The sequence below is a fragment of the Arvicanthis niloticus genome, chromosome 21 (assembly GCF_011762505.2).
Source record: "Arvicanthis niloticus isolate mArvNil1 chromosome 21, mArvNil1.pat.X, whole genome shotgun sequence".
In the NCBI taxonomy this organism is placed as follows: Eukaryota; Metazoa; Chordata; class Mammalia; order Rodentia; family Muridae; genus Arvicanthis; species Arvicanthis niloticus.
Genome location: NC_047678.1, coordinates 35,358,395 through 35,382,688, shown reverse-complemented (window position 1 = coordinate 35,382,688; position 24,294 = coordinate 35,358,395). Strand labels below are relative to the sequence as shown.

Genomic DNA, 24,294 nt, shown 5'->3' with positions numbered 1-24,294 from the left:
ACCTTGCTTCTTCCTGAAGAGGCCACACCAGGAAGAGAAACAGGCACAACCAAGGGGTACAGGAGAAGAGAATGGGGCGATCCTGAAAGGAATGAGCTACAGATGGTCTAACTTGAGGCAAAGCGTTGGGTCATATCTAGAAAACAAGGGGATGTACCTCCAGGAGTAGAGGAAAGAAAACATATTCCAGAAAATAGACAACCAGCTCAGAGGTTACACTGGCTGCACGCAGAGAACCCGGATATAATTCCCAGCACCTACATAGCAGCCCACAACTTTAACTTCAGTTCCTGGGTATCTGACGCCCTCTTCTGGCCTCCTCAGGCACTGCACACACATGCTACACATGCATACATGTGGGCAAACACTCATACACATTTTTAAAAAATGGTTAAAAACCAAAGGGAAAAAAAATGTTTTAAAACAATATACTTTGGAGTCAAAGAAATTCAGACTTCACATCACTGACTAGACAGAACAGACCACTTCCTCAGTTTCTTTATCTGCAATGTAGAATTCTATCTACATTTTTGGGGCAAGAAGTAGAACTGACCATGGCTAAGGGCTTTCAAAAGAAGCTCACTCCCTCTTCCTCGTGGGAAATTCTAAAAAGTAATATGTGAAGGTGCTCTGAAACAGAGAGTCCTTAGAGGCCACATCTCTTCTGGCCTTCATCCAGATAACCTCAAGGTTCACTACAGCTGCTGGGATTCCTGCCATTGCATCTGCTTGCAAGTTCCTCCCCTCGTGACAGAAAGGGGAAAAAGGAGAAGGGCACAGAAAAAGACCAAGAAACCGTCATGTAAATACCCCGCTGATACCTGAGTGTAAGGGTCAGAGTCAAAAGGAATGACTCAGAAGGAAAGGCAGCGTACTGGAGCTTGATCCCTGCAACCCACAAGGGTGGAAGGAGACAACCAATGTCTGCTTGGCTGGAAGCCCTGCTCGCAAACCCTTCTCTATACTTTGCTTTGGTCGGGTGTTTTGTTAAAGCAACGAGGTAGGTAACTAACTCAGATCCCAATGTCCCTATAACAGACACTGTACGTCACCATTTTACAGATCAAGACCAGAACCTGTACTCTCAGAACTTAGGAGGCTAAGGTAGGAGAATCACACCAAATCTGAGGCCATCCTGGTCAGCATAGTGGGTTCCAGCCCATCCTGAGGCACAAAATGAGACACCATCTCAAAAAAAAAAAAAAAGCTTCTTTTACTAATGACTACAAGGAGGCCCAGCACTTGGGAGGTGAAGATAATAATTCCGGGCATAGCGGGGTTTGAGGCCATCCCCATCCCTGTGGGGGAGGGGAGCAGCCAGGTGAGTCAGCAGGTAAAGGGCTTGAAAACCCCAAGAACCCACATGAAGGCGGAAGAGGTTCTCTACCCACACACGGCAATGATACGAATTCCGGAGACATAAACAAAGGAAACAGAAAGCTAAAGGTTACATGAAAAGATCAGAGACACCACACTCAGCTGCCTGGAAAACTTGCACGAGAGATAAGGGAGTCCAAAAGCCATGGGAGACAGGTGATGGTCAAGCCACACCCTGAAGGCTACATGCAACCCACTGCCTGTTTGCCAAATAAAGTTTTATTAGAACAGTCTCGCCACTTGTTCACAATAATAGAGCTTGCACTGTTGTCATGGAGATCATATTGCCTACATTCTTCCCTCCCAGGTGCCATACAAATGCCCTCTCTTAGCAGGCACTGTCAGGTCCCCAAGGCAGGGCCTAACTGTACCTCTTGCCACTCACATGGCACTTGGCATGCACTCAAAATGTGCTCAATAAATATTTGGGGTGTAAACATCCTGCCAAGCCACATTACCTGCAAAGAGGAGATCTGAAGGGTAATGGCACCCACTTACACTGCACTTTTAAGGTTTCCTTGACTCTGCCCAGGTTGTCTCCAGGGATTTCACTGCTGACAGCTGGCCAAAGCCTTGACAGACTGACAACGAAGACAAACTGAAAGTCACCTATGTCCCATCATGCACTCTGCCTTCCGGAGCACAGGCCAGCATGGCCGAAGGTCTTACCCACAGTTTCCAAAAGGCTCCCTACAGATCTTGCATTTAGAGCATCCCCATAATGAGAAGCCAAAGACCAACACAGGTTGCCCCTCAACGCTGTGTGTGTAAAGCGAATACATGTATGCTCACGTGTGTAGGTGTGCTTGCCTGTGCATGTGCCAGAGTCAAGGTCCAGTGTCTTCCTCTATTCTCCATATTTTTACTATGTTCTTGTTGTTGTGGTTGGGGATACCATAGGAATGCAGGTCAGAGCAGGGCGGTGGATTTCTGAGTTCGAGACCAGCCTGGTCTACAGAGTGAGTTCCAGGACAGGACAGCAAGAGAAACCCTGTCTCAAAAAACCAAAAAAAAAAAAAAAAAAAAAAAAACCAAAAAGGAATGCAAGTCAGAGGACAACTTTCAGGGGTTAGCTCCCTCCTTCCACGTGTCTGTGGATTCTGGGACATCACCAATCTTATGCTGCAAGCACCTTTGTCAAAGTAGCCCCTCCTGTGTCTCCTTGCTGCCCCTCCACCTTTGTTTTTTTTTGAGACAGGGTCTCACAAAACCTGGAGCTTCTTATCATTCCAGATAGAATAAATCCTCTTAGCTCCTCTCCCTGCCACAGGGGTGACAGGGATGCCACCTGCCAGGCTTTTCTGTGGGTGCTGGGGCTTTGAACTCATGTCTCTTTTACTCATCACCCTGCTCAGAGAAGCATATCCTCAGGCTTCCCTTCCTTGTTCTCATTTTGAGACTGGCTTTCTTGTAGTCTAGGCTGGTCTCAAGCTAACTGAAGACAACATTAAACTTTCGATCCTCCTGCCTCCTCCGTCTCCAAAGTACTGGGATTACAGGGGAGCACCACCAGACACCACGGTAACCCTGCGTGTGGGATACTGAGGATAATCTCAGGGCATCTGAGGCAACTGCTCTGCCAAATGAGTTCTATCCCAAGCCCCTACCCTCTTACATTTTCATCAATATATTTATAGAAAAGGACCAAACCGCACAACATAAATAGTCCCCTTCTAACTGCAAGGCCAGAAGAGAAAGTTGCTCACGGCCCAAAGGATTTATCTGACCTTCAAATAATGGAGTTACAACAGAAAGCCACAGATAATGTTTCCTAATTTTATCGCTGTTATTGATACCATGGTATGAGGCACAAATAAAGCACTTTCTTTGGGGCTGTGACCACATTCAACCCAGTCTGGGTTGTCAAAAATCAAATTCTGGACTGTTTTCTCTTCAATTCTGTCTTGGCTTGGCCCCAAATCGCATCAGCAGGAGCCAGGGAGGACTGCAAGAAGCCTCGGAGTTTCCAGGACAATAAATTCAACCCTTCACTCGGGCACAGAGGCCTAAATCCTTGTCTCTTCCCGGAGTCCTCAGACAGCTGCCCATAAACAGGCTGTGTGGAAATGCCGGCAGGGCCACAGCCAGCCACCCATTGTGCGCCTCACAAATAGAAGCAGGGCTGAGGAGACGGCTCTCTATATAAAGGGTTTAACATGCAACCACGAGGGTCTGAGTCTAGAGCTGCGAACTCACATGTACAGTCTTAGTACTCCTACAGGAGATGGGAGGTGAGACAGGAGAATTCCTGAAATAGTGCCAGGCAGCTAGCCTGGGGTACCAGCAGTGAACAAGAGAACCTGTCTCAACCAAGATGGAAAGCAAGGACCAAGGCTTGAGGTTGTCCTCTGACCAACACACTCACAGCACAGACACAGAGAGCACAGCATACACACACACACAGCACAGTACACACACATGCATACACACAACCCACACAGCACAGCACAGACACATAGAGCACAGCATACACACACATGCACACACACAGAGCACAGTACACACACACACACATGCATACACACACACAACCCACACAGCACAGCACATAGAGCATAGCATATACACACAGCACAGCACACACACAGAACAGCACACACACATGCATACACAGCACACACACATGCATACACACATGCACACACAGCACAGCACACACACACATGCACACACAGCACAGCACACACACACACATACACACATGCACACACAGCACAGCATACACACATGCATACACACAACCCACACAGCACAGCACAGACACATAGAGCACAGCATACACACACAGCACAGCACACACATGAACACAGCACACACATGCACACACGGCACATGCACACACAGATTTTTTAAGCCAGTTTAGAAACCATAGTCCTGTAAGAGGCTGAATGTTGTCTCTACCCACAAGTTGCCCACATCTTGATCCCTGGAATCTATCCACTTTGCTTTCTACAGTGGGAACGCTAGCACACAGCACACATGATTAAGGATCTTGAGATGGAAAGATTGTTCTGGATTATCTGGGTGTATCCTCAATGTAGTCACAGGAGTTCTGTGGAGACAGGGGCAGGTCTGACACTCCAGAGAACAAAGCGGCCGAAAGACTGCCAAACACTGCCGGGGTGCAGTGAAGAACCAAGAAAGCCACCGGAAAACAGGAGAGGCAGGATGGGACATTGTCCTTTAAGAGAGTTGTGTTTGCCTGGCATGCAAGAAACTCTGACCCTCAGCACCAAATAAACTGGGTGTCGATGGTGTGATGCCAGCACCTGGGAGGGAGAGGCAGAAGGGTCAGAAGCTGAAGGTCATCCTTTGGCTACATAGCCAGTTTGAGGGCAGTCTGAGATACATGAGATCTTGTCTCACAGGTAGCAGGTGCTGGGGAAGTGAGAAGCTGATAAGATGGATCAGTGGTTATGGTATTTACCAAGTCTGATGACTTGATGAAAGACAGAACCAAGTCCAGTAAATTGTCCTTTAACCTCCACACAAAGCCATGCCATTCATGCATATACACATGCACACATACTCACAAACACACATATACATGCAAACCCATGCAAATATATACACATACATACATATACACACATGCACTCACACACACACACTCACTCACTCACACATACACACTCACTCACAAATACACACACATACACAGAGAGATAAAAATAGATAAATAATAAATGCAACTTTAAATTTTTAAAAGAAATACATGTTCATACACGAGAATATTCATAGCAACACTACCCAAATGGTTCAAAACTTGGGATGTTCTCTCTAATCCAACCTTTACCATATAAACTAAATATCCATTTGGTGTATCCAAATATAGTATACCCACCCATACAACCACACACAGAACATCAGGGAAGACGGACAGATAGCAACCTATCCAAAAACATACATCAACCTCATACACATAATGGTAACATTGCCAGCTGAGTGGTCGTGTTGACCTCTTGGCTCTATGCAGATAGAAATTGCAGTGAGGGCCTGGAGAGATGGCTCAGCATTTAAGAGCACTGACTGCTCTTCCAGAGGTCCTGAGTTCAATTCCCAGCAACCACATGGTGGCTCATAACCATCTGTAATGGGATCCTATGCCCTCTTCTGGTGTGTCTGTAGACAGCTACAGTGTATTCAGTGAGGAAATCGCAGTGAGAAAAGAGCAGCTTCCTTGGTGTCTATGGTTCTGAGACATCAACAAGCCAAGGAAGCCTAAAGGCTAGACTAACAGACACACAGTGCTGGACCTTGCCTGCCATGTACCACTTAATGGCTCCATGCTCCAACAGCCGTAGACTTAAAACTCTGGGTGCTCAGGTCACAGGCTTACAGCTCTGGGCCTCACCCTCTGCATCCCTGCCCTCAGCAGGCAGTCGGTGATCCTTGGCTCCTTAGCTACCCACAGCTAATGCTGGTAGCACCAAGCCATGGCCAGTATTGATGGCTTTCAAGTCTTGGGTGTCAGGACCCCCAGCTTTTCCCCCAGCTTTTACGGCCAGGCAACTCCTCAGAACTCTCTCCAGCGACAAGGGCCTGCAGTCTCCCACCTTAGCTACATGTCCCACTGTCCTTAGTCACTGTGTCCCCTCTGCTTCCACTCGCCTCTGTTCCTACTCACTTCATGAACAGTACTAACCCTGCTAACGTCCACGCCCACATCTCCTCTTTGTATCCTGCACCTAGCCCACCCCACACACAAAGACCACTTTGTGTCAGGAGAGGTCCAGGGATTCGGGTGGCGCCGTGAATGAGGGTCTCCCGGATGGCGAAACATGAGCAGAACAGGCCTAGAAGGGGAGTGAGATTCAAGTGAAGGACTGTGGGGCGCATCAGAGCACAGGTTCCAGTTCCACCAATCACGGGCCTTAAGCCCGCAGGCCTGCACCAATCGCAAGCTTTCTCCTGAGACACACTAGGGGAGTGCTTTCTCCACTGGCCTGAATAAGATCAGCTATGGGGTAGCCAGAGTCCAGTAAAGTTCCATGGGGATTGTCTTGAACCGATGCCTGGAGCTGGTGGGTTGATCAGGTGAAGATCCTTGCGCCAAAAGTGACAACTGAGTTGGATCCAGAGACTTACACAGTAGAAGGAGAGAACTGAGTTTCTCGCGGGGGGGGGGGGGGGGGGGGGGGGTCTCTGACCTCGACACACATGTCATGGAGGAGTTAGATCCAGAGACCACACAGTAGGTCAGAAGTGCACACAGTAGTGCAGGACAGAACTAACCTGCACAAGCTGTCCTGTCACCTACACACACATACACACATACACACACACACACACACACACACACACACACACCATGGAACATCTGTGCCCACACATATACAAGAAAGGAACAAAGGAAGGGAGGAAGGAAAGAAGGGAGGAAAAAAGAAGGGAAACTGAATTTTTCATTTAATTTTTAAATCGAAATCTTCCAAGACCAGGGCAGATTGCCTGGAAAAGTCCCTCACACCAAGGCCTCCTGAAGCAGGGACAGGTTGGAGTGATCCCTGAAGCTCTTGGAATGTTTTTAGAGTGACCGTAAAGTGGTTTTCCAGGCTGCCTCAAGGACAGGCCAGCCAGCTGCCCAAGAAGAACGCTCAGCTGACAGTTCTCTACTCTAGGCTGCCAGGCATGGGAGAGGGTCTATCACCTGCCACTCAAGGGATCAAATGGCCAGCCCTGGACAGTTTCACTCATTCACAGAAATATACAAGACACTTATGAATATCCTTAGCAACACTTAACAGAGAAGAAAATGAAAACCACTTGCAATCCCACCAACCCAGGGAAAGGAAGTCATCGTTGTGGTGTAAGCTTCCTCAGATGTTAAAAGTGGGGGCTGAGGATGCAGCTCGGGTGTCTGAGTGCTTGCCTGGCATACACAAAGCCCCAGGTCCCATCTCCAACACCATCTTAGGCAAAAACTAAGAGTGGCCCTGCAAGTCTGCAATCCCAGCACTTGGGAGGTGGAGGCCAGGAGGGTCAGCAGCAGCTCAAGGTCATCCTCAGATATGTATTGTTTGAGGCCAGCCTTGGCTACTTGAGAGTGTCTCAAAAAAACAAGGCAACAAGAACAAACAAGTGAGAGAAGACATCTTCAGATCCTTCAGGAAGTGATCAATACAAAACAGGTGCTCAATTAAAGACTTTTTAAAACACTGATTGATCAATGTACATGTATGTGTCCCTAAATGTATGTATGTGCATCGTGTGCATGCAATGTCTGCATAGGTAGGAAGAGGGGGTCAAACCCCCTGGTACTGGACTTATAGATGGTGGTAAGCTGCCTGCTCTGGGTGCTGGAAACCAAACCTGAGTCCCCTGTAAAAGCAGCAAGTGTTTTTACACCGATCCATCTCTCCCACCCTCATGATATATTTTGAAGCATAAGTCAATGCACTTTAGAATGCTCTGTTTTGGAATCCTAGGCACCCATTTCTTTCTTATCACGGTCAGTGAAGCCACTGGGTGTCCCCGAAGGATTTGAGTGCGCAGCCTCAGAGCAGACTAGTGGCTCCTAGAGAGGAACATGTCCAAACACCTTCAGTGCATGGCAGAGCCCAAATCAGACATTGCCAAGTCTGGTATAACCAAGTACTGCTGGAACTATCACAGTACCCTGAATGCAACTGATGTGTTCATTGTGTTTTATTTGTTTTGTTTTGAGACAGGGTTTTGCTAGGTAGCCCTGGATGACCTAGAACTCACAGAAGTCTTTCTGCCTCTGCCTCCCAAGTGCTAGGATTAAAGGTGGTGCCACCACATTCAGATAATATGTTCATTTTAGTCAGAGTACTTTAGAAATTAGTATTTGTCCCAGCATATATGTACGTGTGTGTATATATATATATATATATGTGTGTGTGTGTGTATATATATATGCATATGTGTGTACATATATACATGTATATATACTCACATGCATATAGACATGAGTATATGCATATGGTTACTGAATATAAAACCCACAGTCTTGTATATGTGAAGCAATTATCACTGGGCAAAAACCACAATCCCCCAGTGCTTTTTTTTTTTTAATAGAAAATATAGCCCTAAAATGTTGGCTATTAAACTACATTTTCAAAATCTAATGTTATTCTAGGCAGAATCCAAAGGAAAACCCTGGCTGGTGAGTTGGTCATTAGTAGCTCACCTGAAAGGGTTGGGATGGCCCTAAGTCACAGCAGACATGACTCCTGACCATAGAAGGATCATATATATATATGTGTGTGTGTGTGTGTGTGTGTGTGTGTGTGTATGTATGTATGTATATGTCACAATGAAGACCAGCAGGTCCAGAGCTAATAATTTTTAAAATATTTTTTAAATGTGTGTGAGTGTGTGTGTGTGTGTGTGGCCAGGCAGTGGTGGCACACGCCTTTAATCCCAGCACTTGGGAGGCAGAGGCAGGCGGATTTCTGAGTTCGAGGCCAGCCTGGTCTACAGAGTGAGTTCCAGGACAGCCAGGACTACACAGAGAAACCCTGTCTCGAAAAACCAAAAAAAAAAAGTGTGAGTGTGTGTGTGTGTGTGTGTGTGTGTGTGTATTCACAATATGACTGCTAGTGTTCCCGGAGACCATAAGGCACCAGAGCCCCTAGAGCTGAGTTATAGGCAGTTGTGACCTTCCTGACATCAGTGCTGAAAACCAAACTCAAGTCTTGTAGAACAGTAACTGCTAAGCGATCTCAGCCCCAAGAAGCAAAAGCTTTAATATTAATAAGAAGCAACTGCCAGGTGCAGTTGGTAGAGCCCTCGCCTAGTATGCACAAGTCCCTGGGATCAATCCCAGCATATCTAAAATCCCAGTACTAGAAACATAGAAGCAGCTGAATCTATACCCAAGGTCACTCTGAGCTACAGTGAGACCCTGTGTCAAAGCAACAGAACACCACAAACGCCCAGCAGCCAAGCGAACTAAGGCAGGCTAGCACATCTGACGTTCTCACACAGGCTTCCAGGTACGCTGCCAGCTGGCACAGACTGCCTCCCCAGCTTACTCTATATAAGAACCGAAAAAGAAGGCGGGGGGGTGGGGGGGGCGGGGGAATGAGATGGCTCAGCAGGTAAAGGCGCTTGCAGCCAAGACTGAGGTGCTGAGTTCAATCCCTAGGACCCACCCACACCATGGAAGGAGACCACAGACTCCCACAAGCCACCTTCTGCTTGCTTGTGTGCCGTGGTATTTGCATGTGTATGTGCATGTACACACCTGCTCATTTGTTACAAATGTAATATAAATAATTTAAGTTTTAAAAAAAGATTAAAGCAGGCGGTGCTCCAGATGTCTGTGTGAACGCCACGGAACTGATGCACACCGAGAGTTATCCTACAAATGCCTGTCTCCAGCTCCCTACCCCCTTCCCTTCCTGACTGTCTGCTGAAGTTCTATGCATTGGTTAAGAATTTATCCCTTAAGCTGGCCAGTGGTGGCACACGCCTTTAATCCCAGCACTTGGGAGGCAGAGGCAGGCGGATTTCTGAGTTCAAGGCCAGCCTGGTCTACAGAGTGAGTTCTAGGACAGCCAGGGCTACACAGAGAAACCCTGTCTCAAAAAACCAACCCCCCCAGCCCAAAAATTAAAATTAATTAATTAATTAAATTAAAAAAATAATTTATCCCTTAAAGCCATCCTGTAAATCTGATCTTGTTTGTTTGTTTGTTTGTTTGTTTTAAGGACAAGGCCTTACTTTGTAGCCCAGGCAAGCCTTAAACTGTCTGTCAACCCTCTGCCTCAGCCTCCCAAGTGTTGAGACTACAGGCTTAAGTCCCATGCTCAGTCTCTGAATGTTTTCTTGAACTATGTGTAACTATGAATTATAGAAGACTATTAAGAGATGTTGTCATCCTGCTTTGATTATTCTCACTGAATCTGAGGCCAGCCTGGGCTACATGAGACCCTATCTCAAAAAACAATAATAACCAAAAAGAAGCAGCCTCTCAGAGGCCTCCATGCTCATCTCTGCTCTTACTGTTTTCTATGCATCTCTTTCTTTCTCCTCACACTCATGCTTAAAACTTGTATTTAACTGTCTTTGGAACCGGCATAATGGCTCAGAGGGTAAAGGGACCTGCGACTAAGCCTGATGACTTTCATTCTGGGACCCGCATGGTGGAAGGGCATAATTCACTCCAGACAAGTTACGTGAGCACACCACACACACACACACACAGAAATAAATATAAATAAAACAAACACTTTTAAAATGTCTTCTTTTTAAAAACTTATTTTTTAAAACTTTTTTAAAACGTATTTTTGGTTTTTTTATCATTTATTTATTTTATGGGCACTGGTGTTTTGTCTGCATGCCGGTGTCAGCTCCTCTGAAGCTGGAGCTACAGGCGGTTGTGAGCTGCCATGTGGATCCTAGGAGCTGAACTCAGGACCTCTGGAAGAATAGACACTGCTCTTAACCACTGAGCCATCTCTCCAGCCCCTTAATATGTATTTTAATAAACCCTAATACTGTTCAAAAAAAAAAAAAAAAAGGAGAGGAGGAATTTAGTCCAGGTGGGCTCCTGTCCCCCTTGGCTCGGTTTCCTAGCCACTTCATGAGAAGAGTCCCTGTGATTATCTCCTGAGTGGCGCCAGCTACTTCAGCAGGGCCTGGCACATAGCAGACACTCAACTAATGGCTGTGGTGAAAGGAAATAACTGGCCAAAGTCTCTGTCACTTTACAGTGTCTATTTTGGTCCTCTTCTCTTTTCCTCTTCACGGATACAGCTCTCCTTTACAAGACCCCCAGAGAAAGGAGCTGTGCGTTCTCACAGGGTCAGCATAAATCATCCGCAGACCACTAATGGACCTTGGGCCATGGTTCAGACAGATCCTAGCATAGGACAGAAGCCGGGACACAGCCATCCCCCATTAGAGAAAACCCTTTGGGGAGGTGAGTGAAAACATTCATTGGCAGCTGTAAGGCGAAGGTTGAGACCTCCCTTGAGCATGCTCAGTAGGGTGTACTTCAGGACGCTTTACCTAGGTTAAGTTTGTGACAGCCAGTATTTTGTTGTTTTTCCTCAAACTCTGTCTCCAGCCAAAACACCACAGCAGATTTAAAAGCTGGCAAAAAGGACATAACTCCAAATCCCTCCTAAATCCACTACAAAGGGCAAAATCCTTTAATACACATTGCAGGTAAAATACTACGACCAGGCAAAGAAGATGCCTGTTATCTAGGGCAGTTGCTCTGCCGGCCTCTAAGCCCGAGAAGACGAAGTATTAGGCATGAACATGCTTTCAGAGTGTCTCTGACAAGGCTCCCTGAACTGCCATTCAGAGGCACAACTTTCAAGAACTGAAATCACATTTAGTCATCTCCTATCTCTCCCCTCCTACGAACTCTACCTCTGTTCAGCTTTTAAAAACCAGGGGGAGGGGGTAGGTAAGAGCAGACACCGAGAAGCTATTTTGAGGGGTGGGGGGGGACTCCAAAGTTAAAAGCAACTCCACTAACATAGTAACCGATCTCCAAGGAAACCCTGGGTGAGGCTCGGAGTTCTGTATCTAGAACTACTTGGTTCCCATTACGTCCAAAGTCCTCTTCCTACAAGCACAGTCACACGTCTGTGACAGCCCATGGTTCCTCTGGAAACCATCAGAACATTTCCAAACCAGCCTTCGGGAAGAGCTAAGAAGGATCTGGTCCAATCAACAAAGATAAGCCAGACTCCAGTGTGGGATTCAAATCTTACCAGTACAAACCATTAAGGGTCCCAAATGAAGACCCAGGGACTACTGAAGGAAGAGCCAAGAATCTCCCCAATGGTGTCTTTGCATAGACTTTTCAACTTTGTCTTGTTTCTCAAAAGACTAGCACAAAGGCACACGTGCACATGAACACGCGCACGAGACAGAGGGAGAGGGAGAGTTGGGTCTGAGCCTTAAATCCTTCCAGACAACAGAAATCCACACCTTCTCACCACCCCAAGTATGCAGAGAACCCCATTCTCTGACATCCTGATCCTTCCAGACAGTCTGTCCATCACTAGACTTGCCAACTTCTTTTTTGAGGCAAGGTCTCCCGATGTGGCTCTGACTAGCCTGGAATTGTAGCCCAAACCAGCCCCAAACTCAAGCCTCTTGTCTCTGAAGTGCTGGCATTACAAGCATCTGCCACCACGCCCAATTCAAGGCTTGCCAACTTTGAGAGGGAAGCAAAGAAACTTCACATGCACCTGAATGGGGAATAATAACAAGCAACAACAAAGTGCACGTTAAACCACCCACTGGGGAAGGGCTATGCACACACTGGGAGGGGGGCACTCCAAAGATGGCAAGTTAACAGGCTCTTTGTTGATAGAGGTGCTGTTTGTTGTATTTTAAACATCATACTTTAACACGAACTACGGGGGTGGGGAGAACTGTGCTGGACCACGCGTGCTGAACGCTTTCTGAGCCGGGCACCGATCACTCCCTCTCTGAGGGTCCCTCTCAGCCCTTCTTCATGGGTGTGAGAAACCCTCGGCAGGTAGGACACCGGAACTACCTAGGGCGCTCCCGTCGCCACTCCAGATTTTGCAAGCTTCCAGCACCCAAGAAAAATCAGGGTTCCTGCCTCCCTCCCGTCGCCGCGGTGCCCGCCAGGGTGCAGGAAGGACGAGGTGTCCAGGCAGTCCCCAGCCACGGGTGGCGCCACGGTCCACACCCGGGGACCGCGCGGGGGCGCGGGCGGCGGGCTCCTTACCTGTTTTGCCAGCCCTGGAGGAGGTTGGTGTATTTGCTGAGCACGCCCTCGAGCGCCGGCTCCCTCCTGCGGCCGCCTCCTCCGGACGGGCTAGCGGCCACCGAGCCGGGACTGCTGCGGCTGCCCCCGCCGCCCAGTCCCGCGGCCCCAGAGCGACTGGCCACCCCTCGGCCAGCCAGGGAGCAGGAAGGCGAGGAGCCCGCCGAGGTGGCGCGGCTGCTGCTACGGCTGCTGCTGTTGCTGCCCCCGCCGCCGCCGCCGTCTGCGCCCTGGGCCGCCCTCTCCATGATCGCTGCGCGCCCGGGGAGCGGGTGGCCGCCGCGGTGGCAGCCCCGCCACCGCCGCCGCCGCCTCAGCTGCCGCCGCCGCCGCTGCAGCTCCGGGCTCCCGGACCGCGCGTGGCTGCTCCGATTCCCCGGGAAATGCCTGACTCATACAGGAGGAAGAAGAGGAGGAGGGAAAGAGGGCTGGGAAGGAAGCCAGCCGGGCTAGATGCAGCTGCGGCCGCCCCTCCTCCCGCCTCGACCAGGGCCCGGCCCCGCCCTCCAGCCACTTCTCGGGCAAGTTCGGGGCTCCAGGTCCCTCCTCCTCCAGCTCCTCGTCCCTTGCAGTAGCTCGGGGCCCGGGCTAGGGATGCTCCTGGGGCGGGCCTGGCAGAGAGGGTGGGCACGCCCTACATCGGCCCCCTGCACCCTAGCTTTTTGTTGCCCCCCTACACTTGGATCCTGACGGGGGAATCTCTGCACGCCCTTCTCTCCACCCCCAACCCACCTCGAGACCTGGAGGGAGGGACGGCCCTGGCCACCAGGTCCACCCGGATATGGACCCGCCCGGTCCCTGACACCAGCACGCTCCCTCTTGGTGTGTCAGCGCACAGGAGCCTGGGCCAGGCACGTACACAGTCACCTGAAAATTAGCCTCACTGAGGGAGCCTAGAAACAGGGCAGCGAGGCCCTCGGGGCTCTCCCAGGGGTTTGAAAGCTGAAAGGAAGGGGTAGCAGGTGACTCTCCCAGGTGAGCAGCCTGTCAGCTGAGGCTGTTTCCACAAGTCACAGTTCGGATGGATGCATAGCGAACACCAGGACTAGGACTAAGTGCCTTCCAGTGAGCGCTCTCCTGACCTCACAGGCTCACTTCACCCTGAGCTCAGGGGTGATGGGCTCAGACAAACAAATGTGAGGAGTCAAGACTCTGCGCGGGAGACTGCGCACCTGAGAGGCAGAGGGGCCCAAACCAGAGGGCAAATGAGAAGACAAACACACACCAGCTTCACTGTCGGCCAAGAAACTTCTTTCGCCCACCCACACGCTCAGCACTTCTCAATCTGTCTTGCTCTTTAGCAAAGGCAGATAGATAGCGGGCTCTCTCCAGCCCACCAGTAATCGTTGTGGATATAAATATTCAATGCAATCTGGTCGTTTCTAAAATTAGGGCTCTGAGACGCTGGGACCTCTCCTTTACACACACACACACACACACACACACACACACACACACACACACACACACACGATGTTTGATAGATAGATAAATAGGTAGATAATAGACAGACAGATGTGTTTCACTGCTAAGTAGAGTCCACTCTCGAAGACTCAGTTCCTCGAGTCCTTTAAAGCTTCACACCTCTCCAGAAGGTTTTCAGAGGATTCAGATCTAGAGATGACCATACAGAAGCTTCAGAGCTGATGGTAAGTGATGGCCACCAAATAAATCCAAATTTCAGATGTCCACATATTATGACAAAGTAGAACAGCCTTCCAAGAAGAATTACAAAACCACACTGAAGCCGGGAGGTGGTGGTCCACTCCTGTAATCCCAGCAGAGGAAGGTGGATCTCTGAGAGTTCGAGGCCAGCCTAGTCTAACAGAGCAAGTTCCAGAACAGCCAACCCTATACAGAGAAACCCTGGGGGATGGGAACCACACTGAAACCACACTGAGGGATGCAGAGGTGTTGCTTGGTTGGTTTTGGTGTTTGTTTACTTGCTGAGGTATGAGTTCATGTATTCCAGGCTGGCCTCAAATAACTACGTAGCCAAGGCTGGCCTTGAGTTCTGGATGCTCCTGATTCTACTTCCCAGGTGCTGGGATCACAGGTGTGCATCATCTGCCCCAACTTAGGGCATGTCTGCCACCACAGAGGTCAGAAAAGGATGTAGAATCTGCTGGAACTGGCTCTGTCGATGGCTGCGGGCCACCATGTGGGTGCTGGGAACTGAAACTGAGCCCTCTGAGAGAGCAGCAAGTGCCTTAAACTCGGAGCTATCACTCCAACCCCTTAAAAAATACAGAAAAAGTAAGAGAAGGGGTTAAAATGGGAGGGGCACACAAGAGATTAAAGGACAATTTACAGGAGTCAACTCTCTCCTACTAGGTGGGTCAAGGTGAGCCAACTCAGGTCCTCAGGCTTAGCCATATGCCAGGGATTGAACTCGGGCCGGCAAGCCTGGTGGCAGGTGCCTTACCTGCTGAGCCATCTCATAAGCCCCAAGCCACAAGCCTGTTCTCATGTCTTCTTTCTCTCTCTCTCTCTCTCTCTCTCTCTCTCTCTCTCTCTCTCTCTCTCTCTGCCTCTCTCTCTCTCTCCCTCCCCCTCCCCTCCCCCCCCCCCCTCCCCCCCTCTCTCTCTGTGTTTGTGTATGTATGTATGTATTGATACATGTGCATGTAGGTGCCTGTATGTGTGAGTGACAGATGACAGCAAGTGTCATTCCCCGGAGTAATTCACCTTGGTTTTGACACACTAGTTCAGCTAGTGTGAGCCACCATCTTTTACATGGGTTCTAAGGCTGAACAATTTTTCATGCTTGCACAGCGAGCATTTTCCTGACTGACCTATCTCCCCATCCTGAGCTGCAGTAATTTTTGTTTGTTTTGGTTTTGTTTTTTGAGACAAGGTTTCTCTTTGTAGCCCTGGGTGTCCTGAAACTCACTCTGTAGACCAGGCTGACCTCAAACTCAGAAATCCACCTGCTTCTGCCTCCTGAGTGCTGGGATTAAAGGCGTGCACCTCCAATGCCCAGCTTTTTTTTTTTTTTTTTTTTTTTTTTTAAATCAGGTTCTCACTACACAGCCTTGGCTGGCCTAGAACTCTCTATGCAAACCCAATTGGCCCTGAGGCCAATCTCCTAGAGATCCACCTGCCTCTGCCTCCTGAAAGCTGGGATTAGAGGTGTGCGCCACCACACCCAGCTCTGACCCTCAGTTCTTAGCCACTGCTAACATCCTTGGTGGTGTTGCTCCATAAAGGGTCCAGTTTCCTTTTCTATATTTAATGAATCTAGAGACTGGGTGCCTGGAACTTCGTTTCCTGTTGTCCTGTTGTATTTTTTGCTCAGTGAGGAATCTGTTCTCCCATCAGCAATTTATACCTTTTTTTTTTTTTTTTTTTTTTTTGGTTTTTTCGAGACAGGGTTTATCTGTGTCCTGGCTGTCCTGGAACTCACTCTGTAAACCAGGCTGGCCTCGAAATCCACCTGTCTCTGCCTCCCAAGTGCTGGGATTAAAGGCGTGCGCCACTACCGCTGGCTTCCCATCAGCAATTTAAGGGAAGCAGGGAGGTCCTTAGGCCTCTACCATCCAGCCACAGGGCTGAACAATACAGTGTTTATTGCTTGAGGGACCAAACTGGCCTTACCAGGATAAAACAGGAACTCGGAGGAGCCATGCAGAACCAGGGTCTCCTAACTCCAAGCTCGACGTCCTTGAAGGTATAGCACATCACCTGGACTTGAGCTGTGACATTATCTGCAGCTTGGGGTGTGTATGTGGGGGTGGGGGGAACACGATGACAACAACAACAAAACCCAAGGTATTGACAGTCTGTCCTCCAGTGAGCATTCAGCTCCTTTAAGAGTATCTGTCTGGGCCAGGTGCTACACACCTGCAACACCGGTACCCAGAAGGTCAAGGAGAAAGGATCAAAAATGTAGTTATCCTTAGCTATCCTTAGCAAGTTCAAGGCCAGCCCGGAATTCACAAGACCTCTATCTATCTATCTATCTATCTATCTATCTATCTATCAATCTATGTCCTCCTCCCTCTCCCTCCCTTCTTCCCTCCCTCCCTCCCTCCACTCCCTCTAATGACTCTAGTTTCCACAAGCCACTTGGCCTCTGCTACTGGGTGTAGAGCCCAGAGCCTCACAGATACTGGGCAAGTGATTTTCACTGAGATACATCCCACCCCCCACCCCTTTTTTAGTGTGGCAGCAGGGGAGGGGTGGTAGTGGTGGTGATGGTGGTGGTGGTGGTGGTGGTGGTGGTGAGACAGGGTCTTCCTAAGTTCCCCAGGCAGGTCTTGAATGCTCTCTTACTTCAGCCCTTTCATTTGCTGGAATTACAAGCCTAAACTCCTACACCTAGCTTAGCAATTGATCTCAGTTTTGGAAACTCCTTTTATAATTCTTTGTGTGGGGATGCACATGACTACATCGGGCTGTGTATGCTTCTGCATGCATGCAGAGGCCGGAGCCGGTGCCCGGTGCCCAGTGCCCTGATCTATCACTTTCCTCCCTGGTGCTTTGAGGTGAGGTCTTGCCCTGAAGCTGGAGCTAGGCTGGCAGCCAGACAACCCCACGGATGCTCCAGTGTCTACTTCCAGGAGAACTGAGGTTAAAGGTATGTTTGGGGCCATGCCAGCTGCTGCCACAGGTTCTAGGGTCTGAACTCAAGTCCTCATGGTTGCACGGAGAGTGTTCTTTACCACTAAGCCACCTCGCTGGCTCAGCAATTGGTCTTTGACAGATGTGCAAATGCGATTTAATGGAGTTTCTGTCTTCCATTTGTTTCATAACCGAGTTTATCGTTGCTATAAAATATTACTACAGGATTGAGGATGTGGCTTAAATTGTAAAGCGCTTGCCTGGTTCCATCCCAACCGCCACATAAAACTGGGCACGGTGGTGCACACCTGCAGTCCCAGCACTTAAGACGGGGAGGCAGGAAGGTATGGAGTTCAAGGTCATTCTCAGCTACACAGAAAGTTCCAAGTCAGCCTGAGACAGGAGAGATCCTGGCAGGGGAAGGGAGGAGAGAGGGAGGGGGGAGAGGAGGAAGGAGGGAGAAACAGAGGGAAGAACAGAGGGAAGGGGAGGGAGAGAAGAGCAGAGGGATGGGGGAGGGAGAATAATAAAATAATTACTAAGAGGCACACACAAGCTAAATCAATAAAGTGTAATTTTTTATTGTTTGTCTGTTTGTTTGTTTGTTTGTTTGGAGATAGGGGTTCTTAGTGTAGCCCTGGCCATCCTAGAACTAGCTCTGTAGACCAAGCTGGCTTCAAACTCACAGAGATCCACCTGCCTCTGCCCTCTGCTCTCTGCCCTCTGCCCTCAGCCTCTCAAGCACTGTGATCAAAGTTGCGCGCCACCTCTGCCCAGCAGAATGTGATTTTTTAAATGTGCAAACACCTGAAAAGCCTTTCAAAAAGAAATGAAGAAAAACAAACTAAAAAAACATCCATATGGCAGCCATAACAGAAAATCACTGATACCCAACATCACAGGGGCAACTCAGTGCATGACATTACAAAGGTCACGAATGAGAAGCTCTAGAAAAGGCAGAGCCAGCGACTGTAGATCGGTGGCTGCCATGGGTCTGTGTCGAGCAAGGGCTTGACATGGAGAGAAGCTGCAGAGAAGACTTTCGGAGACATCTGGGTGGTGACCTGTCCTTGTCACTGCAGCCTTAGTGACAAGGGCCCCATGCTTTTGTCAAAGCTCAGACTGGAGCTGGGGTTGTAACACAGCAGCAGAACTCTGACCCAGCACGATGGGCAAGGCCATCATTCCATCCCTAAAACTCTTAACAACCACAACCATAAATTAGGTTTAGGGCTGGAGGTTGTTTGTTTCTTTGTTTTGTTCAGGTTGGTTTGGCTTTTTGAGACAGGGTTTCTTAGTGTAATCCTGACCATCATAGAACTAGATCTCGCTGGTTTGAACTCAGAGAGATCCTCCTGCCTCTGCCTCCAGAGTGCAGGGATTAAAGGCCTGTGCTATAGCCATTACCCAGCTAAATTGATTTTTTTAACTTTTTGTTGATTCTACTTTTTGATTTAACTTTTTGTTGATGGGGTACACCATGTACCCCAATCCCACTCATCCCCCATCCTTTTATATCTGCTTTCTGCCTTTGCAATCTCCCCCCCCCAAAAAATAAGAAAAACAAAACAACGACAACAACAATAAAACCAACACCTCGAGTAGAAGCTATAATATGTCACAGTGTGTCACACTTTTGCCCAAACAGCTTTACTTGCGAATGCTCGCTGCAGTGAATCCTTGGTCTGGTTCAAGTCCCCTGGCTTCTGCTACAGAACAGTACTGACCAACCATCACTGGGACTCCTCCGGATATCTTGTATGCTGCCCTGTGTCACAGAGAACTTCCAGCTTTGTGTCTGTAGGACCCACCACTTCGTGTGATCCTGCAGTTTGTAGATGCAGCAAACGTTGGGGTAGGCCAACTCAGAGCCCTGGATCTGGGTCTGAGTGGAAGCTGAGTATGTCAGCCTACCAGCTCTCCTGTGCCATGCCACCAAGGCCGGCTCTCCTGCCTGCCATGGGTGGCTAGGGGCAGGGGGCAGGGGAAGGGGTGGATTCTCTCCTAGGTCCACCACTGCTCAACAGACAACAGGTCTCCCAAGCTCACAAGGGGCCAGCTCACTTGTGGCCAGCCACCCCTGCCCCATCCCTGCCACAAGGGCCAGCTCTACTGTGCTACCCAGGCAAGGTATAGAGGATGGCTTTCCTGATTGCTGCAGCCAGTGAGGGACTGGGCCAGCTCTCCTGAGTGCCATAGCTGGCAAGAGGTGGGGCCAGCTCTCCAGCACTCGCTCCATTGGGCAGGGCTCGCCCATGCCATTAGACGCAGCTCTCCCAAGTGCTGCCCAGGCGAGGAGTAGGGCCAGCTCTCCCAAGTGTGGTGGCTCACGTGGAATAAGGCCAGCTCTCCTACAGTAGGTGAAGTGTGGGGGCAGCTTGGCACAGTGCTTGGACATTACCATGGTTCAGGAAGCAGCACAGACCAGGGACATCCACATGGCCTTTGGTGATAACACAGATCTCAATCATCAACACAGACCCTGGCTCCCACAGGACCACAAACCCAGACAGAGCCTCTGGAGGCAGAATGGGCCCAGTTGTCACCATAGCCTCAGGTGGCAGTGCAGGCTCCTCAGATCAGCAGGTCCCCAGCAGCAGCACAGCCCTTAGATGTCCCCATGGACTCAGGTGGCAGCCCAGATCATGGACATCCACATGGCTTTGGCGATAACTCAGGCCACAGACATTGACACAAACCCCAGCTGCAGCAGGACCCAGACATGGCCCTCAGTAGCAGCCCAGACCAGGACTTCATGATGGCCTCAGATGGCAGCACACTGAGGTCACTCAGATCAGTTTGACACCCCCCCACCACACACACACACACACACACACACACACACACGCACGCATCAGTGCGGCCTCCAGCCATCAACATGGTCTCAAGGCAGCATCCCAGACCACTGATATCCAGATGGCCTTCAGTGGCAGCATCAGTACAAACCCCACTGTGGTAGGACCATGGACCCAGACATGACTCCCAGGCCCAGACATCACCATGGCTGTGTAAGTTCCTCCTGGCTGCTTCTTCCTCACTGTCGTCACATCTCCAGTTCCACCTCTCTCTACGGTGCACAAGGGGGCACAAAACACTCAGCCTCACTTTCTCTCCCAGATCTCCACTGCATATTCAGGCATCAAATGGCGCCTGCATCTGTCTGGGCAGGCTCTTGGGTATCTTTCTTCTGGCCCCTCCCAGACTGCAGCCTTCATTTCTTTAACATAGAAAAAAAATATGAGGTCAGATGCCCTGTGTGCCTTCATGTATGGAAATAGGTTTTCTGTGTCAGAGAACAAAAAAGGATGGGTGGATGGACTGATGGTTGGACAGATGAAGAGACGGCCCACAGACAAACAAATGAGCGTGTAGGGATTGGTAGGTGGGGGGATGAGTGGATGAATGGAGAATGGCTAGACGGATGAGCAGAGGACAGATGGCATTTAAGTTTTCTTTCTGTTGCTGTGAGGAAATCCATGGCCAAAAGCAACTTGGGGGAAGAAAGGTTTATTTCAGCTTTCACTTCCAGGTCATAGTTCATCATTGAGGAAACTCAAAGCAGAACCTTGGAGGAATGCTGACTGCTAGCTCGATCACAGGCTCATGCTCAAATGGCTTCCTTATGTGGCCCAGGAACGGACTCACTCTCAAGTCAACCATCAATCAAGACAACCCCTCACGGAGTAGCCATGAGCTACTCTGGTCTTAAGAATCCCTCAGCTGAGACTCCCTCAGATAAGTCTATGCTGTGTCAAGTTGACAGCTTAAGCTAAGTAGGAGAGATGATGAATGTATGGATAAGTGGTGGGAGAGTGGGTGGATGGATGGATGGATGGATGGATCAATGGGTCCAGTGGAAGGATGGATGGATGGATGGATGGATGGATGGATGGATGGATGGGTGTGACTGAGTGATGAATGGCTGGACAGTTAGATGGGTGGATGTGTGGTTGAATGGATAGATCAGGGATGGAGGTATAAGAAAGTGGGTGATGAATGGATGAGTGGATGAACAGATGGATAAATAAATAGATCAAAACTAGGTGGTTGGGTGAACAAACATTTGCCCATCAGTCTACTGAATGCTCACTTAAGACTTGATTCCACAGAAGTTATTGCTAGGAGAAAGGATATATACTTCCTTTCCACACAGCCCCTCAAACTCCAGTGCTGTGAAGATCTTAGGCTTAAAGGCAAAACCAAATCTGAAATTGTCTACAAATCGAGAGTATGCCTCAAATGCAATGACATGTGGAGAAAAGAGACAATACAGATGCTCAAGTGTTTCCTAACAACGAAGCTCCTGAGGGACCACGAAGCAAATACGCCAGGCTTTGGGACATGCATGGAAAGATATGTGGTAAGCGGACACTGTGGTAAGTGCAGCACAAAGCACCACCAGTGGCCATCCACCACGTCCCCTTCCCAACACTACTTACCTTGCTTTTTTTTTTTTCTTTTAATGTTTAGGTTTGGTTTTTTGGCATGGATGGGTAGATAGAGGGAGGGACAGAGGGAGGGAGGGAGAGATCTCAGATGGGTGAGTGAACTGAGAGGCGAGATAGTCAGTAGATGATTGGGTGGGTGGATGGATGGATGGATGGATGATGGATGATGGATGGATGGATGGATGGATGGATGGATGGATGATGGATGGATGGATGGATGATGGATGATGGATGGATGGATGATGGATGGATGGATGGATGGATGGATGGATGGATGGATGGATAGTCAATAGATACATTTTGAGGTGGGTAAGTCTCATGTATAGCCTAAGCTGGACTGGAGGTCACTGTGTAGCCCAGAATGGCCTCTAGGACTCCTCTGCCTTAGCCTTCCTAGCGATGGGATCACAGATACAAACCAGCACACATTATGTCAGTGTGACAAACTGTTCTTGGAGGGCTGGAAACCAAGGATGAGTGGCCTTGGCAGTTTCATGATATGAAACTGAAGATCAGAAATAAGCAGAGACTCTCCAGGTCAAGCTGTGAGTTGGAGCAAAAGTTGGCTCAACACAGGAGGATGCTGCTGGCTGGATTCTGTTCCCCAGCATTTCCCATGTCTTTCTTTTCTTTTCTTTTCTTTTCTTTTCTTTTCTTTTCTTTTCTTTTCTTTTCCTTTTCTTTTCTTTTCTTTTCTTTTCCTTTTCTTTTCTTTTCTTTTCTTTTCTTTTCTTTTCTTTTCTTTTCTTTTTCAGTGTTAAAGTCAAACTGAGGACCTGGTACTTGCTCAGAGGTGTCTACCATGAAGGGATACCCTACCTTCAATGGCAGTTCTGTCTGGAAGTTCTAACAACTTCTCAGCAAGCTCACCTGAGCAAAGCAGCAGATGGCTAAAACACCTCAAGGACACAGGGAGAAGGAGGGGGAGGAGGAGGAGCAGGGGAGGAGATGGAAGAAAAGGAGGAGGAGGAGGAGATGGAAGAAAAGGAGGAGGAGGAAGAAGAGAAGGAGAAGAAAAGCATCACAGTTCCTATAAAGATAACATCTGCTAGAATAAACTTACGTTTAACTAAGAATTGAGATTTTCTTTTGCTACACTCTATCTGCCCAGGACAATTTGATTGCTCTCACTTTCCCACGCCGGGGAAACAAGCATGTGATTGTGGATTATCTGTCATGAAGCATGATTCCCAAACTACCAGGCCCACAAGTGGAGGAGGGAAAGAGTCCAGGGTGCACGGTGCATGAGGACTTGGCCAAGTTTCTCCATGTTGCTAAAACAAAACCATGCAGGGTGGAATGAGGTGGAACGCTTGGCTCACCCTGGCCTCCAATTCCAACATTACAGAACCAGTGAAACAAACAAAGAACCCAACCCTTCCCAGAATGCCAAGTGCTTCCCTCCACACCTTAGTGCTCCCCATACACACCTTAGTGTTTTAGTCAGGGTATTGCTATGTAGCCCAGGCTAGCCTCAAACTCAGGGTCCTTCTGCCTCTGTGTCCCAAGTGCTGGGACAACAGGCCTGCCCTACAAGCCCAGTGTGAGCCCTGCTTTCTTCCTCTCTGAGAAATGCTCGTCTCTGAAAACCACAGATAAGCCAGACACCTTGCCTTTTGGAAAGCTTCAGCACTGAAGAAGGCAACACCCCAAAACACGTACTAGTGCCGGTGATAAACAACCTGTCCAGACTGCTGGGAGACACTGCACAGAGCCACTAACCACAAGGCACACCAGGGAGGGCTGCAGAGGGGGCTCAGCGTCTAAGAGTAGGTGTTGTTCTTGTAGAGATCCCAGGTCCCATTCCCAGCAACCACACGGTGGCTTACAACTGCCTAAACTCCAGTTCCAGGGGGTTCACACCCTCCTCTGACCTCTCTGGATGCCAGACAATCATGTAGCATACAAACATACATACATACATACATACATACATACATACATACATACTTGCAGAATAAAACACTCACACACACATAAAATAAATAAATCTAAAAATCAAAAACATTCATTTATAGTGGGCTGGAGAGGTGACCCAGTGATGACGAACACGCAGTGCTCTGGTAAAGAACCAGAGTTCCTTTCTCAGACCTAAACCGGGTGGCTCCCAACACCTGCCATTCCAGCTCCAGGGAATCCAATGCCCTTATCTGGACTCCTTGGGCACACACACATGATACA

General features: G+C 49.0%; 1 protein-coding gene and 1 long non-coding RNA gene across 3 annotated transcripts in view; one reads left to right on the top strand and one right to left on the bottom strand.

Moving 5' to 3' along the window:
* Positions 1-13,761, bottom strand: part of Osbpl10 (oxysterol binding protein like 10) — a 249,757-nt gene extending 235,996 nt beyond the window's left edge. The window contains exon 1 of one of the 2 annotated variants that reach the window (XM_076917765.1): positions 13,064-13,761. In XM_076917765.1, coding sequence (XP_076773880.1) covers positions 13,064-13,350 — 287 coding nt within the window. In that variant the 5' untranslated portion in view covers positions 13,351-13,761. The remainder of the gene's footprint in view (positions 1-13,063) is intronic. The other variant, XM_034483854.2, reaches the window with a different exon arrangement.
* A 1,925-nt stretch (positions 13,762-15,686) lies between these two features.
* LOC143435363 (uncharacterized) lies at positions 15,687-23,096 on the top strand. The gene is made up of 4 exons (XR_013105600.1): positions 15,687-17,681; positions 19,314-19,520; positions 21,195-22,025; positions 22,869-23,096. It is a non-coding gene; the product is annotated as an uncharacterized LOC143435363 (long non-coding RNA).
* Positions 23,097-24,294: the final 1,198 nt, after the last annotated feature.